The 18,035-nt window shown below is 39.8% G+C and overlaps 1 protein-coding gene across 1 annotated transcript; it reads right to left on the bottom strand.

Annotated features, from left to right (window-relative positions):
- Position 1: 1 nt before the first annotated feature.
- On the bottom strand, positions 2-11,527 carry LOC311272300 (uncharacterized protein). Its single transcript, XM_084378645.1, has 17 exons — positions 11,054-11,527; positions 10,649-11,010; positions 10,393-10,423; positions 7,039-7,238; positions 6,431-6,638; positions 5,670-5,745; positions 5,229-5,482; positions 5,033-5,083; positions 4,783-4,859; positions 3,857-3,996; positions 3,260-3,457; positions 2,915-3,001; positions 2,343-2,596; positions 1,686-1,856; positions 1,171-1,311; positions 855-975; positions 2-621 (listed from the first exon to the last, which is right to left on the bottom strand). The coding sequence occupies exons 3-17, from the start codon at positions 10,417-10,419 to the stop codon at positions 404-406; spliced, it is 2,223 nt and encodes a 740-aa protein (XP_084234771.1). The 5' UTR covers positions 10,420-10,423; positions 10,649-11,010; positions 11,054-11,527; the 3' UTR covers positions 2-403.
- Between the last annotated feature and the right edge of the window lie 6,508 nt (positions 11,528-18,035).

Raw genomic sequence — 18,035 nt, forward strand, 5'->3', positions numbered from 1 at the left:
ATAAAGTTCAACAACATGGAAAAGCTAGAAATATGTTTAATGAAAATAGTGAATACTTAAATGTACACTGACTGCTTTAACAAAGTTTGCCCATAAAGCTTTTGTAAATAAAAAATAAAAATAAAGTTCCTTGTAGTTGCTTACATTAATGCAGTTAAATGGAAAACAAGAGGTAACTTGTGAATTTGTAAGTGTTAAAATTAATTATTTTCTCATTACTTATTTTGTATGTGTTTTGTTTCTTTCAAATGAAATGTCTTTCTTATGGGCACACATCTGTGTTTCTTTTTTCTTTGTAAGTTTGCAAAAAAAAAAAAAGAAATAAAAATTTTATCACAAAAAAAACCCCTCTTAACATTCTGTTCAGACTCTTGTTAACATTCTTAACAGGTGTAGTATTACTCTACAACAATCCAAAGCCACTGTCATTTGTGGCAATGCAGTTTTGTAAGTGAGAGCTAAACTCGCTGTAACTGTTGTAGTTAACAGGCAAGCGAAGGGTACGGAAGCATGTGGATGAAGTTGGATGTTCTGCCTGCACCACCTCCACTTTCATGTCAGCCATGGGTATCTCCCATCCAACCCAGAACTTGACTAGCTGTTTCAGCTGCTCTTGGGACACTGAAAGCAAAGACAGCGAAAGAACAACAATAAAAGTTCTCGAACAATTGAAAACTGAGATAAGTGAGTGACTACATGCTACAGTACAATAGACAAATACTGTGCTAGTCTGTAAACAGACTATATAGTGTACAAGTACACAGGACAGAAAATAATTATGCATTTTAAACCTTATTACTGTGGGAGGGACATTGTGGAAAAAGGAAAAAGTATGCAATCGATATGCAATATACCTGTTCTCACAAACTCACGCAAGTACCCCATAATTCGGCATTTGGAATCAACCGAGTAACCATCGCTGTCATCATCCTCCAATGATCCTGCTTCAGGCCATTTGATTTGGTCTAAAACAATCTGCAATAATTAAAAAAACAGGATGATTATGACAATACACAAATTATATCACCATTTGCAGGTTTCATTCTTGTGTGGCTTCTTTGACTCATTTTACTTCAACGTATTCATTCAGACTGAGGGTACATAGTTTAAAATGGTCAGATGGTACTTAAGATATGGTTTATTATTGGGGAGAAAAATTACATGCACTACCTGGGCACTGCATACAGCCCTCAACTGACATGGAAAAACTGATGCCACAGTGTCTGGTCGAGATTGCAGCAGTGGCAAAATCAGTGACTCCTTCAGTCCCTGCCTGAGCTGCTTCAGTTGGTGCACATTTCGCCCAAGCACCTTAAAATAAATCATGGATAAATAATAATTAGTCTCTCCTGTCAAGACCATGTCTTTTGTTTAATTTCTGTCTGCAAATTATCTGCAATGTCTAAAGTTCTTCAATCTATCACATACAGTAATTACTGTCTATTGTTGTAGTCCTATGATGAAGATTCAGGGTGTTCGATAAGTTTATTCAGAAATGAAAATTTCAGTTGTACAAAAGCAAAAAGTTAAACTACATGGAATAAAAACAGCGATGGAAGATAAAGATAGAAGATAATCTAAAGCATTAGACTACAAAGAAACTTGCTCTACAATACTTAAACACCATAGCGACCAAAATCTAAATCCAAATCGTTCATGGATCGAGTGTTGGAACTGGGATTTACTGCATGCTGAAGCAGATTGTGAAGAAGCCAGGTGCTGTTGGTTTCTGTTAATACAGGGAGGTCCCATGCCATTGCCAACGCATTTATAGCTGCCCTCTGATCCAGAGTGAGTGCACTGCATTGGTTCTTGCATTCATCTCTCTTCCTGCTTGATTGTCCATCTTCATACAGCTTTTAAATCAAAATGAGACCAACCACAATAACATTTAAATTGTATGTACATGTACATGTACATTGAGTGCTGTCCAAATTTTCAGTGACACTGCTGTCTATTAAATATAGCATATTGGGCTTGGCAAGAAACAATATATTTGAGGTTAAGTGCTTGAGAATATAATGTTATGATATGAGCATTTACATTCATATCAGGTGAATTGTATGGTAGTTATGGCTCTTTTTTTTACACTCACCACTTTTATGTGAATTAAAGTGAGTGGACAGCTGCTTGACGGCTGTTTGGCTATTTGTGTTTCAAAATTAAGATTGAAAAATACAACTTTTTCTACATCACCTGTTGAGGATGTAAATACCCTAATATTAAAGCTGACAATATGCACTCTTACATCTTTCATAGCTTCATTTAATACAATGTGCTGAGGTACAAAGATTCAAATGAAACAGTTGCTGATGGAGTGCATTGCACCTCTCTATACTTACCGGTTTTATGGTCTCCCTGATGTCCATGTCCGCCACATCTTCAAGGGTGATGGTGGATGTCTGGGGTGGATCACCCAACAGCACATGAAGAACTGCTGGGCTAACACCTGTCAGACGAGGGCCACCATGAAGGAAAGAATGGCCTATCATTCTTCCTGCCACAATAAACATCTCATTCTGCACCAACACTTGGGAGGTGGAAGGGATTAGGTGGTCAGGTTGGCCCTCAAACAGCAACGTGCCGCATGCATTTCCTACAGAGAAATAATCAAAAACAGAAAGTACAAAATAATCGTTTCTTTTGACTGCCGTTCAATCTTTATGCAATACTCCAGTGAGGAAGGAAGAAATACATACTTTATCATGAAAAAGTTTGACAAACATTAGGAATGTGCAATGAGACAGATAGCTTTTTGTTTTTTCTGACAATCTATAAAAATTCAGATTGAGAGTGAGCCAAAATTATTACCTATAATATGCTTCCGAATCTCAAATATTTAATAACTTTATTTACTCAAATATTCCTTAACTTTTATGTCTATTCACGTAGCAGATTTGTCCAGAGGACTTACCAAAATCAACTGTGAAACCATGGTGCAACTTGTGCATGACCATACTGAAAAAGTGTCGATTCACACCATCTCCAACGGCCACATCTCCTAAAAACACAGACAAAGTTTAAAAGTGTACACTAGTACTAATCATGCCTATTCAGGTATAATTTTACTTACACACACACACACACACACACACACACACACACACACTTTTGGCATTATGTTTCATTAAAATCAATATTAAAATATTTTTCACACGTCCTCAGGGGAAAACAGCAAGAAACAGGTGAACAGACAACCATCATTCTCTTTACATGCAATTAAAACAGTAAGGCGTACAGCTTAGTTAAGTTACAGTACCCTGAAGTTTCGCTTGGAAAGGTCTTGCCCAGTCAATGTTGGGAGCCTTATAAAAGGAGAGGATTCTGCCCTCTTGGTCCTCTACATCTTCTGTGATGTCAATTTTAATTTTTAGGGTAGGCTCATCTTCTCTGGACTGTATCCATTGCTTTTTGTACTGGTCTGCTGCCACTTCTGGATCGTCAATGCTTTTCCAAGCTGGAAATGAAAAAAGAAATTTTGTTTAAAGTGATAATCACACCCTAGCTATAACAAGATGTCTGAATCAATGTGGTCAACATTCCTTGCTCACTCAGTACACTTAACTCATTACTGCATGAGCAAATACACAAAGACTGGTTAGTGAAAATTCAACAACATTTGGTCTATATAGTCTACATGATCTGTATTTGCCCATGTGGACCATGTAGACTATTATAAAGAATGAAAACCAGGCTGACTCATTTTGCAACATCTACATTGCAAAGTGTATGGTGATGTAAGGTTGCATTTCTGAATTGTGGCATTTATTGTAAAAGCAATGTCATTTTAACCATATTACACAATTATGACTAATTGTATTGTATTAGAATTAACTCTGAATGAATAAATGCTAACCCAAATCATCTGTTTCGAGTGGTCTGGACAATGGGACATCGTCAAGCGGCAGGGTAGTTGATGTGCAAGGTCTAGGGTCAGGTGTGCTGACCATGTGCATACTCTCAGAGTCAGATGGAGTTGAAGAAAACTCAGAAAACCTTAACATAAAGCATAAAGAAACAACAATAAGCAGAAATACAATAATGTATATAGTCTAAACATCACAGTTCAACCAAAATACAGAAGACCTCTGCAGACCTCATATGGCATTGTGCCATGAGGCCCACCTGATTGCACCCATTGAGCCAACCTACTACCTGCAACACATGCATATGAAATGAGTATCTAGAGCATTATGCTACAAATCAAGTAACCTATACATAAATGTTAAATCATTTGCCGTTTACAGTGACGACTCTTCATTTAGTGTGTAAGGATGACTTTAAACTAAATTTAAGATTTTACAACAACATCTTACTATTTAGCAAAAACTCTGTTCACTTGTGAATGGCCTATCAACTGTTCATCCAAACTACTTCAAACTTGGCATGTGTCTTGCTGGTAACCCGAGGATGTGCATACTCATGATCATAGAAAAATTGGTGCGATTTGGACGTTACATGTGTGCGTGATATATGTATATGCCTGTAGCTTTTTACCTTCATTTGATAGTGCAGCCAAAGTGACAAGAAATATGGGAGAGGTGGGACGACATGCAGCAAAGGGCGCTGATGGGAATCAAACCCAGCCAACTCAGGCTTAGTACATGGAGCATTACGTGTAATTGAGTAATAAAAAAATATCTTTAAATTAAACATCAAAAGTGAAGAAGTAGTGTGAAGAAATATTTTGGATGAGTAGTTCAAGAAAGTTACAATCAGCCTGTTACGAAAAGGCACCTTCTGGACAGGCACAGAACTAGTTTGTTATAATGAGTGGAATACCTTTCCCCACATGAACTTGCATGGTAGGCAACAGTCTCTGCAGGAAACTGCTTTCCACAAATTGGACAGGAGAAGTCCTGTGGGCCAAGCAGGTTACAAAGGAGTATATAAATGAACACACCTGAACTTGACAATACGACGGTGGTAAATGAACCAAAGAAGATAACATGCTGATGTCTGTGATATCAGTATGTGTAATTATCTAAAATGCTGCTTCAATATTATAACTGAAACATCAGTGACATCTTACCACACAAATGATATCCGAAACCTGTTCCGCTTCCTCTTCAGATGCACCTCTCTTTTGGGTAATATAAAACACAATGGTCAGCTCAATATTAAGTCACAGTACACAGGCAGTGCAGGAGTTCATACAATCACAGCTGAGGAACTTAAAGGTATAGAAGACTCTTTTTTGGTTATTAAAGATGTTTATGAAAACTTACATTGTCTTGACAGGACTGAATATGGAACTGAATCAGGGGCAGAGGAATCAAGCAGCCACAGGTCATGCATTCGTTTTTTGGCATTTTTTCGAACTCTGCAGCATCATACGGCAGCGGGGTGGTATCCATTTTTTCTTGAAGAGGGACAATGTATAGCACATTTTTCCCACTGTTTGATGAAGACCGAAGTATCTTTGCAGTGTACCCTTGGGACCCCTGGGGCAGTGGAGTGGTCTTTCTTTGTCCACTTCCCCCTTTAGAAATGAAAACATTTTATTAGCTCATTCTAAGGGCTTAATCTTTCTATATATCATAGAAAACATTGACATTCCAGATAACATATCACGATACATTCGTAACGTTTAACAACCTTTTCATGCATATCTTTTATATATACAGCAGGTTTAGATATGTTATGCAACAACGGAAAAAGAATATCACCTGAAGCTTTTTTGAGCAGCCAACCACCACGCACATCTCGCATTTTGGGAAATTCTTCCAACAGTACTCTGCTTATCTGGAAAAAGTTAGCAATGCGGTCATTGTGGACGCACTTTTAATAATGTCATCAGCTGTAGACGGCAGAAAAAGATCATAGTCCAGTTAATGTGCTAGACAGAGATGGTTGACAATAATAATGATACTTGGGAAAAAATAGAGCATTGTAATAGATGCACAAACCATAACCAAAAGCATAACTAAAACAATGGAGAGGCCATGAGGCCAAGATGAAGCTGCCCAGAGAGTAAGAGATCAGCCTTGGAGAGCAGCCCATCTGAGACTTTTGCCCCTCCCACCTCTCAGGTGCAGCCTGTTACATTGATGACCCACCCAGGCTCTTGCAAATGAGCAGAGCAGCAGACAGGTGTGCCATCACAATGTAAATATCAGAGATTAGCAGAGCAAAAGTGATTTGATGTGAATGAGCTCTGATATTTCGTAATGTAACTAGCTGTCCTGCCACCTTGCTGGTTAATCAATATAACTGTGCCATCACTAAGAATAGCATATCATCAGGATTTAGTATCTTTACGACCGGTGTTTCTGTATTAGATGCAGTGAATAAGCTCAATGATGAATTAACTGCCCACCATCTACCAGCAGTATGGTGGCCACGGCAGAAATCACAAGATTTGAAATATCAGCTGAAAAACTACTATGATGTTGCTTGAGTTCATTGTTGTCTTATTCTTAAGGCTCACCTCTGCGTGATCTGCATTGTTAGGCACATTTATGGTCCGCCTTCCAAGACCTGCTTGCAGGAGCATTGCCTCATCCTTTGGTGTTTTGTCTGTGTTTGTAGGTTGTAGGCAGAACTGCAGTTCCATAAATTTTACCACCGACATACATGGAGGATCTGCTGACTTCCTTTTGCGTTTCTGGCCTCCAGAATACAATGCTGGGAAACATCTTGGATGAAGCATAGACAGTTATTGAGTGAACATCTAAATATCAAAGGACAACTTTTTTAAATAAATGTAATTGTTTTAATACTTAAAACCATAAAATTCAACATTACTGTCAGTTTAAATACATGCAGTATACTGGCAGTATTGCCAAGTTTTTAGTAATTCCTTCACTGACACATACAAATGCTACAAATCACTTGCAACAAAGTATGTAGTATGAAAGGATGTAGCAAGAATAAAAAAAACCTAAATCTTGGATAAATGCTTTGCATTGTGTTGCCTAATTTAGCTCAGATTAAATAGAGGCTTTCAACTGTTGAAAACTGTTAGAACACTATGAAACTTTTTCTTTAAAGATAATAAAACATTATATATTCTATCTTAGTCAAACAGTCACTTACCTTTGCATCTCCTGGTGTACAGTAGCTGGTCTTACAGGTCTGCTGCTAGTAGGCCCAGAGGCAGTAGGCTGAGCAGCTGTAGTAGGTCCAGTGGCAGTAGACTGTGCAGCTGTGTGTTGAGGTGCATGAGGTCTGCTGTCCCTTTCACCTCTTATGCAGTGCAGAAGCGTACGAACTGCTGTCTCAATGTTTGTTGTGGGCTGGTAAATTTGACAGATGTGGAAATTACATTTAATTAGATGCATTTGGAAACTGTGCAAAATTTGCAAGACAGCATGTTTACACATAAAAGACTCACTTTTGCAAAAAGCTTTTTCTAATGTATTGTTGATTATATGGTAGGTGTGTAACGATTCATCTACTCAATCGATTACTCAATTTATGTTCCTACGATCCAACTTCATCGATCTGTGCTCGGCAAGTTGGCCTTCCGGGCTTGTATCGATACTTGGAAATTGCACATTGGATTTAAGCATGGCAAACTTAATGGATGTGTGTTTTTTTTAGCACTTTTAACGATAAAGACACATTAAACGTTACTCGATTCAGTCTGACTGTCTGTGATGTCATCGGCACACGCCGGCAGTAGCGCAAATCTCAGAGTGACAACAACTACTCTTTTTATGTTGTAAACAACAGCAGAAGTAGCAGATAAACCTACTATTAATTCAACCTGAAGAAATGCTGGTTGCACTTACTATACTCTTTTTATTAGGGCTGCCCCTGACCAAGGATTTTCTTGGTCGACCAGTGGTCGTCAATTCAGAGCGATTAGTCGACTAATCGACGCATATATATAATGTATATATTAAAAAAAATTTAAAAAGTCTCTGCGGTAAAGTGGATGCGCCTGTAGAGAGATTTACACAATAAGTAAAACATAGTGAGCTGGATAATTTAGCCTTCCCAGTACACACGAATAGTCTAATACTAGCGCACATAACAATAATAAAATGTATTTATCTCTGCTTTCAAACGTTCGGCTGCCATGGGCAGGTAGCTAGGCTACTTACATGTTTAAGGTGGTACATCATGTTCGTCGTGAACAGTGATAGGCGAAGTTTTTCTTGCAAAGTTTGCATGTCACCTTCTTTGGGTCATCCTTCTTCTTTTCAAAATGATCCCATATTTTAGATGTCTTTCCCGACATGGTTGGCTATTAAATGGTTGATTAATTGTTAACTGTCTAACCCCGATGGAGGGACCTGCCGTGTTAAAAAAAACAAACACTGACAGTGAGTGGGTGTCACGACTTCCTGTATCTGGCCCTTCAAATTAAAAGCCCTCCAGCCTTTTATACACAGTCCAGCCGCCAGTCAGTTTTTTTTTCTGCGACCAATCGACCAATGAAATTTTGGTCATCTAATGACTTTTTGGTCGACCAGTGCTTGGTCGACTATTTGGGGGCAGCCCTACTTTTTATATTGAAAATGAGCGCAGAAAAGGTTAACCTCCTGGTTGCACTTCATTCAAATAAAAGGTTAATACATTTGCCATTAATTGTTGTGTACTTGTTTATATCCATAATTTAAACCTGACACTTCACCTGCACTGTCCAGTATCCAGGTATTTATTTCACAGTCACACTGGTTGAATATTTGGCTAAAAAGTTACTGAATCGATATCAAGTCACTGAATCGTATCGGATCGTATTGTTCTAAGTGAAAGACGATCGTCCTTGAATCGTATCGTTAACCACGAAACGTGATATGAATCGAATCATTGTTAAAATGAATCGTTACAGCACTATTATATGGACAGGCCATATATTCCTGAGGCCTGAACAGACATGTCAATTGTACTTCAATATGGCATTTGGTAGTTCTACCACAATGCACCTACTACAAGGTGCACTTCCCTGCAGGAGAAATACAGTCATTAATGGGAAATTTAGATTTTAAATTAACTGTAATGTAAACTCTGACATCCCTTTACTTAACTATAGTATTCCTAACATCAATACAAAATATTGCAGTGCCGGTTCAAAATCTGCCTCTTTGTAACAGGCCAATTGTTTGACCTCTGGTGTTGCTGTTTGTAGCTTCCTTGAGAAACCGCTCATTCAAACTACTTCACACTGACACTGACTGTGCAGATTTGTCAAAAGGTTAACATTACAACTCCAATTAGCTGACGCCTTGTTAAGTATTTATAACCAGCAATACTGAGACAGAGAGAGGGGGTAAGGGTTAACCTGACATGTGTATTTCCCTGTTGTGGGAAGAATAACGGAATATCTTATCTTCCATGTAGAGAGAGGCTTAACCCTAACACTCTCTCTCTACATCGGTCTCACTATAGTTTTTTTTTATGATTTCTCTGATAACTCTTCACCACTAATGTATAGATTATTCTGAAGAATATTGTTTTATTACTCAATTAAAATAACAATTAATTTACCCCAAATAAATTGCAGAACTTATCTTGTTAATATTTCAGTAAAAAGTCAATCACCTGATCATCATCATCTAATGTCCATGTCACTGCTGTATATTTATAATAATAATAATAATAATAACAACAACAGAGACAAATTTCTGATCAGAAAAACACTGGAGCTCATATTCAAAAAGACTGCTATGACACATACAACAATGTAATTATATACAAACTTTCTCAGAATTGAAATGCAGAACAACTTAAACATGACACATTAATGTTTTTTGAGGTATACATGAGCAAGTTGTATATCTATGTATTTATTTTTCAACATTATATAAGAAACTCACGAGTGGAGGAGTGCGTGATTCAGGTCATTCATTGGGGAAATAGACTCACCAAGTCCAGCTACTCACGATCAGAAACACCGATGAAATACACTGTGGTTCACCGAAAAACACAAAAGTAGTGGCTACTTGTGATTAAAAACACCGGTTTAATACACTGTGCTTCACGGGGAAAATGGGTTAACTTTAGGAAAGCTAGGGAACTTTCTGTGGCCCACAGTTTTCAAATAGCCTTGTTATGTTAGACGCCTGCTAAATAAACACTGCAACTATAGTTATTTTAGGTTATCAGATCGTGCTGGTAACTCACTGGGAGTGAAAAAGAGTTGGTCTGTAGTGTACTGCGACTGAGCGGCGACCAAAAGGGGGAGTGTGTGTTCCCTTATTTAATCGAAGTAGATTAATATTGAAAGTGTCGCGTGTCCAAATCGCACTAAATTCCAACATTTCCTTGGGTCATTAGCGACACATGTACTAAGTGAGAAGTAGATAGGATGAACGGTTCTCTACATTCGCAATTAACAAACTACTACCAACAGAGATTTATTGCTTTATAACGTTCGTCCCCCCCCCCCCCCCAAAAAAAAGGATGTTAACCATGGTTTTCTTATCATAGTAAATCACTCACCTGGGAAGACCCGGCCTGATCTGACATTTTTCTAGAAGGCAAAACAGAATCAATGCACATAACTGAATATGAGGGTATATCGACAGACGACTAGATACCATAGCTAACGTTATAATATGTTAGCTAGCTACGTTACGTTTCGGGAGGCAAGGGGAGCTAACTTAACTAAACATGTTTCACCAACGTAGCTGACTGGAGTGCATAATGAAACGATACACAGACGTATAACGGTGGTGATATCAGAAAACATACGTACCTTAAACATCACACGCCAACTGCTCCGCTGAGTCAAGGCGTTCTTTTCAAGGCGCGATCGCAGCTCTGGCTGATGGCTAGGCGGGATGTTTCCTGTTAAGATGCCACGGTCGGCTCCACGCTCCAGCCAATAGGTGGCGGCAATGGCGTATAAGCAACTTTGCCTACCACCATAACGACTCAAAGAAGAAGAAGAACTGGCCAATTGGAGTTCTCTGTTCCCCGAACAAAGCCCGCCCCATTCTCTACAGACACGAATCGCGTTTGCAGGTACACAAATCACTTTTGCCCCAAGTACGCTGAGATATTTGGTGCAAAAGTCAGAGCGCGGGCGACTTGTGATTTGAAAGAGGAAAACGGCATCTGTGACCCGCAGCAGCAGATTCAAGCAGTTGTAGTTACTTACTTGTGACCCGTAGCAGCAGATTCAAGCAGTTGTAGTTACTGATTTGTATGTGTGCTGAAAAAATATCCAAGAAAAAAATGTATATTTGTGAGAAAGAATTCTACAGGTGTGCAACTCTCATTACACGGACTCACATACTGATTTACAGATGTTCAAATTTTGTCCACAGCTTCAGATTCTTTGATACAGGTGTGCAAATGTGTTTTGCACCATTTTTGCTGCATTTATTGGAGCAAAATGTGTGAGAGCAGGAATTTCTTGATTTGTGATTTGTAACAGAGGATTTGTGTACTTGTAATGAAGAATTTGAGAAGGTGTAACTGTTGAGTTGTATTTGTGGGACACAAAAAAATTCTACAGGTGTGCAACTCCTTCTCTGTGACTTCAACTTTACTGATACACATGTGTGACTCTTTTTCTACAGATACAAATTCACTGTCACAACTGCTCAGGACTTTTGCACCAAATATACCTTCATAGAGAGGGCTGCCGAGGCTGAAAGTGTCACATGCTTCTATGGTTCCCATGCACAGTAGCCAAGGATCCTCATTAAATGGTGTGTTTTCATTTAAGTCTTAATATGCTGATGCTCACTCGTTACATCATTGAAACCCATCATAACAGGATGTTTCTGACATCCAGCCAGATCCAAGTGAGATCCCTTTTTGTATCAGATATACTGATAAGACAGATCAGACTCAGGTGTTCACAGACACTCTCGTAATGGTTCGGTACGCTAACAGGAAGTTCAGCTGTTACTCAGGGCAGCCGCAAGATACCATACTCTTCTGTCCCGCTGCTGAACTTTCTTTGGCGTCATTTGTGGATGCAGTCTTTTTGTGTGGTTGATGAGATTCGTGTCAGTGCCGGGATCCTAACCCACCAGAGCCCTGGGGATGCCCGAATGGCATCCATTGTTCAAACTTAATCAGATAAAGTGTATTTTCCTTTAAGAAGCTGTGAAAAAATGTACAGTGTTCAGCCCATGATGAGTGTTTTTTTTTTACTCTTTTCCAAAAAAGGAAACTTACGTTGAAAAACCCACAATTGACCACTTGCTGAACCCCTCCCCCAAACAGCAACCGACCAATCATAGCTCAGAAACCATAAGTAAGCGGGTAAGACCTGTCAGGCATGAGATTTTCTCAGCGTGCCAAAGCAGTGTGCATTGGTCTGTTGTAAAAGAGATTTAAGGAGATTGGAGGACATATTGTTTTAGACACAAACAAACAAGTTCAAGAAATACATTAAAAGGTGTGTTTAGCTCCATTAGCAGCAACCATTAGCATGTCCAGCTAACTAGCTTAGTACCATCTGTAGTAACCAAGCCTTCCAGTACTCCAAAGGCAGAGGCACATCATTGAGCAACCACATTACTTTGCAGGGCTACAAGTTACATTAGAATAAACCCTATTCACAACCCTACTCACTGGGTGAAGCCGTTCCTGGATGCTAACACAGTTTAGGCTAACGTTAGCCTCTCTGTCCCACTCTCTATTGAATTGAATTTAAGTTACAATCTTTTGGCTATATGTATTATTTGGAAGGATCCATTGGCAGGGTATATTGGAATATAGTATTCATAATTATGTTTTTACCCGAAACTATAATTCTTCTACACGCTTGGAAAAGGGAGGTAGAGTGGAGGTGTATTCGGTTGGTTGCAATTTGCAACCTCCCCCCTAGATTCCACTAAATCCTACACGCTGGACCTTTAAAGTTAAAAGTAAAAACATGCTTTGTGAAAATAAGAAGTATATAAGCTAAGTAGTCTAACAGGGTTATGTCAACGAAATAAGATCTTACATTTTTTGGTACATATCAAGGCCGACAATACTAATACTAAAACTAACTCTACAATGCAATACAAAAACAATTCTGTTCCTTTATCACATCTTTATCTCAACATTGGCTTTATCATGTATGTAGTGCATACAAAAAAATGTGTACTTCCAATTCCTCATAAATTTTAAAATAGTTCAGCTAAAAAGTCAGCTGTACGAGTGTTCAGCTGACTCATGGCGCGAGCGTTAGCTCAATTAGCTAGCTCGCTAAAGCTGAGCTTTTGCCTATTTCTGTGTGAAATGAAAGACCCATTGTTTCAAAAATGACAAAGAATTTCAAGTAGTAAATCTGTCAGCGTTATCATCGTAAACAGCAGATGTGCTGTTTGAAGAAGCACGTCGTTAATCACAACAGAGTATTTGTCATCGGACGATACAGTCGTGTTTTCTGAGGACGTCACCAAAGCACTGCTTGGATAATATTTAACCAGGTGCTGAATGTGGATCGGGAGACGTTTATAGAGCTGAGTGCTTTATGGAATCCATATCCCTCCTCAGCGGGGCCCTCTTTGGGATCAGAGCAGAAACGCAGAGGCCTGCCTGCACAATGTCCCCCAGAGAGACACAGAAAGACAGAAAGGAGAAGATGAAGTGAAGAGGAAAGCGCAGGACACAATGATGGAGAGAGCGGAAAGAAAGTGTATACCAGATATAGACAAAGACAAATATCCCATGTGTCTGACGGTGACAGTTGAATCTTATACCCTGTATCGCTGCAAATCAGGCCCTGTACTCTTGCTGTTTTCAAACAATTTGTAAGGGAGATAATCACATTTTGGACCGAAAGAGCTCCACGCCACAGTGAAGTCGAACTGAAGAGCTCTGCTAAATTCCTGCCTTTGGAATTTGGATTCCTGTGTTTGGAGACATACACGAGCCTGGACTGGGCCCACGCACTGCTTTATTTTCTTAACCAGACACCCACCGGCATGTAACGTAACTGTGGTCAAAAACAGGGAGAGGCTTCAGCAGTGTTCAGACCCCACCCTGATTGTCGACGTCCATGCACGGCGCCTCGCCCCACGTGCTCAGCTCGCTTGTATGTATCCGTGAAAGTGAGAGAGGCTGAGACACTCAGGAAGGAGAATAGTAGGATTTGGGCCCTACCAGAGGGCCACCTCGGTGGCTAGGGTTACCTCCGCTCATTCTCCCCTCCCCTCTTCCATCCTTTTTTCCACATGAACAGGAAAACCCTGGCTCTCCCTCCCTCTGAGCAGTGGTGTGTCTATGAGAGAGAGGTGGGTCGAGCTGGATCTACTTGGCCTTGGGAAAACCACATACTGGAGTGTACCCAGCCTCCGACATGCTTCCCACAGAGAAACGCACATCAGGGACGTTTACGGCCGCCCTCATAAAATCTGCACCTCACTTTCATCTCCACCATGTCTTCTTTGTTTCTTTGCGTCTTTCTCTCTTTCTTGTTTTTCTTAGGTTTCACCCAGTTAAGCATTCCTTCTTTCCGTCTTTCTCTTTCAAACGTGCAAACATGTCAGTGGTAATTCATGTTGATAGCGGCCTTTTGTCCAAATATTTCCACTGTAACTTTAACCGAGAAATCATTGGTAAATCCTTTTAATCGAGCTGTTTGCTGAGGTGGCCACAAAGTCCTGCTTTCCTTGGCTAGTTTGCCACGACCTGTTTAAACATACGCCCGTCTCTCTGTTTAGAGTGGAGTTTTGGATTTAACCCCTCAGTCCGCCAGTCATCACACCTGATGGGAACAGATAGGCTGAATCTGCTTAAGCTGTCAGTCAGAGTTGGTGTTGGCTGCAAGTGCAGCATGTGTGGGAGGTGTGTATGTGCAGTGGATCGAGTGTGTGTCTGTGTGTGTTTGTGTTGTGCTTATGGTTTTATGGGTACAGAATGTATGCAGGGATGGTGTGGGTCATCTGGATGTACTGTGGTTACGGAGAGTTTGACGTATGTACAGTGTGTGTGCAGTTTAGCTAGCTGTATGAGTGTGTGCAGTGTGCTTCAATCTAGTGTGTGAATTGTGTTTCCATCAATGTATTTTTTTGCACATTTTGTATGTATGTATTGTGTAACTTCGACTGGTCCTTTTGTAATGGCGTCATCTTCTTCTTCTGCAATTGTATAATGGTTTTCTGTGATTTCCTGCCCAGAAGAGGGACTAGTGGACCAAAAATTGCGAGCAAACTCCAGCAAACTGTCAAAATTGCAAAAATACAGTACATTTCGGTAGTGGGGGGGTGCGATTGTTTGCGAGCTTGCAGCCACTCCATATTTAAGATGGCGTTTTCTCATTGTAGCAAAGGATTTGCCTGATGAAAGGCCAAGTGCAAAAACATGGCAACTAAATGTATTTTTGCAAGTTACTGTAGACAGTGTGTGGGAGTTTGCCACCTGCTGCTTATCTCATCATCAGCAACTTATAATCATCAGATTAAGGTGGTGGATGGAAACAAGCAATCAGTCGCATTTTCTTTTGCAAATATTCTCCAAATGCAGTTTGCTTGGAACCCTGGTTTGTGTGAGCCTGCACACCAGCTCCTATTTCCGTGCAACATTTTAACACTCTTCAACAACTCTTCAGTAGTTTTTTCATATTCACTCCCTGGATTGGCATTTCTCAGCGACTGTATCTTAAAGATATAATGTGTAACATATCTCCTTTTAAATGTCTATAATGACTAGACTTTTGTCAGATATTTTGTTGAGTTGTGTTCATTCTAAATATTTACAACAATGTTCAACCGCAGAGAAATCCCAGTTTTATTTAAGGTAACAGTGCGTTTCATCCTGTTGCTATAACCTCCGAGGAAGGAAGCTGTCTTCCATAGTCATGTAGGTAGATTATCATCAGCAATGGTGGTCATTTCACAATGAGGGTAACTCCCATGATCCCACACTACTTATACCGATGTATGTTGCACTTGACAGTTTTAGTATAAAGTCAATTCTTCATACCTAATTGAGGAAACTGGTTGTCATTGCGGTCCGAAACAACCTGCATGACCGCTATAGAAAAAGCTCATACTGATGTTTTCTCATCCGCCACCACTATGGTTAGAGTCTGGTTTGTAGGCAATTAAAATTGTTTTGTTAAGGTTTTGAAAAGAAATGGTCATGGTGGTAAACCTTTGAGAGAGACTTCCTCCATGGTTAACATGAAACCAGCGCTGACTGCTGGTATGAGACGGGACGCTAACCGCAGTCAAGTAAGGTCAGAGTAACAAGCTTTGTTCGCCAAACCGTCCAACCCGACCTCCTTCCCAAGAGGTTTTGCTTCTGTATAATATCATGCTGCCTCTACCTTTGCTTGTTAGAAAGGGCAGTAGTTATTTGCATGACAACAAGAGGTTGTTTGTCACATAAACACTGGTTGCTTTCAGTGTTTCAACACGCAACTGATAATACTGTTTCTAGGGTCAGAAAGTCTTTCAGTTCAATTGTCAGCATATTTCAGTGTCCATTGTGTGTACATGCAATCTGTGTGTGTAGTGTGTGCTGCTGCATGATACTTTTTGTTGTATTGTTAAAGGTCTAATATGAAAGAATTTGATTCCTGTCAAATTCATACTCAAAACAAATGGGGGGCAACATAGCACCACAGTAACTGTAGCTACCCTTTACTTGATAGTTAGCTCAGTTAGCTGTGCAGCTAGCAGTCCAGACTGGAAGCTCGGAGCACCAGGGATGTGTCTGTCTTTACACCGCTAGCATAGGGCTAACTGGTTAGAATGCTAATTTCAGTAGAAATCTCATTTTTTTTATGTTTTCAACTAAATTTCTTACATATTGCACCTTTAAGGACCACGCCATGTTTAAGTGCAGTTGCGTGACCATGGAAACCTGTGTTTAAGGTTGCAAGAAAAGGTTAAAACAGGTCTATTTCAAACAATCTCATGAAGAAACATGATAAAAAATTATAGTCCCAGAACATAAAAGTGTATTAATAATTGTCACTTGTCACTATGTAGTAAGAAATTCAAACTCAGAATTTTTATGTTTACAATATTAATTAGGCAATCACATAAACTCAAATGTATTTGTTTCTTCCATAACTGAATAAACAAGCTGTTCTCAGAGGAAAATAAGGTCCCCAGAACTCTGTTTGAAGCTAGAGAGGTGGCAGGGTCCGCCAAATATAAACAAAGTGAAACAGATTGAGATCATGTTGTCCTTTAAGATCAGTTTGTTTATTCAGTTATGAAAACAAAGAGAGTTTGTTTATTTAATTTGGTTTGAAATGAAGACCTTTCTCTTCGTTTCTCTTATGATTAAAATAACTTCCCCCCAAAACTACATAGCGCACCTCTAATGTGTTGCTGTGTCAGTCTTCATTTATTTTGTTTTATTCTTTTTGAATCCTATTTGTATTTTTGCTTCTTTTACATCTTTTTTAATTCCTCGTCGTCTTATTTAAAGGAACTTGAGTTTGAACACAGGCCTCTTATTGGTCGATTCATGCATATGATCCCAATTACAGAATTATGTACCTTGTAAACAGTACACACACACACACACACACACACACACACACACACACACACACACACTCACACTCACACACACACACACACACACACACAGACACACACTTAAACATAGTAAAACTAGTAATTAGGTTTCCACAGGACTTATACATGTCACACAAACATGAACGTAAGCACTGTTTGACATAAATCATAACTTACCCATCTATTCATTCAACCACATACAACCACAATCTCCCTTTCAAACACACCCACACACACCCACACACCCACCCAACCACACACACACACACACACACACACACACACACACACACACACACACAGCGCAGTCTGTTCTCATCTGCAGATGAGATCTGCACAGATGTTCCCTCTCAGGGTGATCTCCAGGATTTGGGTAGTGTTTTGAAGCGTCGGGCCAATGACGCGCTCCAAAGCCCCGGAGATTTCGATGGCGGGTCCTGAAAGAGAATTTGCCCTACCTGCTGAACTCCACAGAGATGCCAAGTTACTACTGAGCATGGTATCTGAAAGGACGACAATGAGCATGTGTGTGTTTGTGAGTGTGCGTAGAAGGACGCACAAGTTTGGAGATGTGTGTAGCACAGCAGTCCTGTGAGCTTTCAATCTTGAAGACCTTTATTATGTACAGATTAGATTTTGGCAACCTGCGTCTGATAC

Source organism: Pagrus pagrus, assembly GCF_965226575.1.
Source record: "Pagrus pagrus genome assembly, chromosome: 17".
NCBI lineage: Eukaryota > Metazoa > Chordata > Actinopteri > Spariformes > Sparidae > Pagrus > Pagrus pagrus.

What these genes read in the sequence shown, in the direction of transcription:
- LOC311272300 (XM_084378645.1), bottom strand. Translation starts at nt 10,419, where the DNA reads ATGTCAGATCAGGCCGGGTCTTCCCAG. An exon ending in TTTCCAAGCGAAACTTCAGG is followed by an intron (nt 3,002 to 3,259) that starts GTACTGTAACTT and finishes CTGTGTTTTTAG; the next exon opens with GAGATGTGGCCGTTGGAGAT. An exon ending in GGGCTGTATGCAGTGCCCAG is followed by an intron (nt 976 to 1,170) that starts GTAGTGCATGTA and finishes TAATTATTGCAG; the next exon opens with ATTGTTTTAGACCAAATCAA.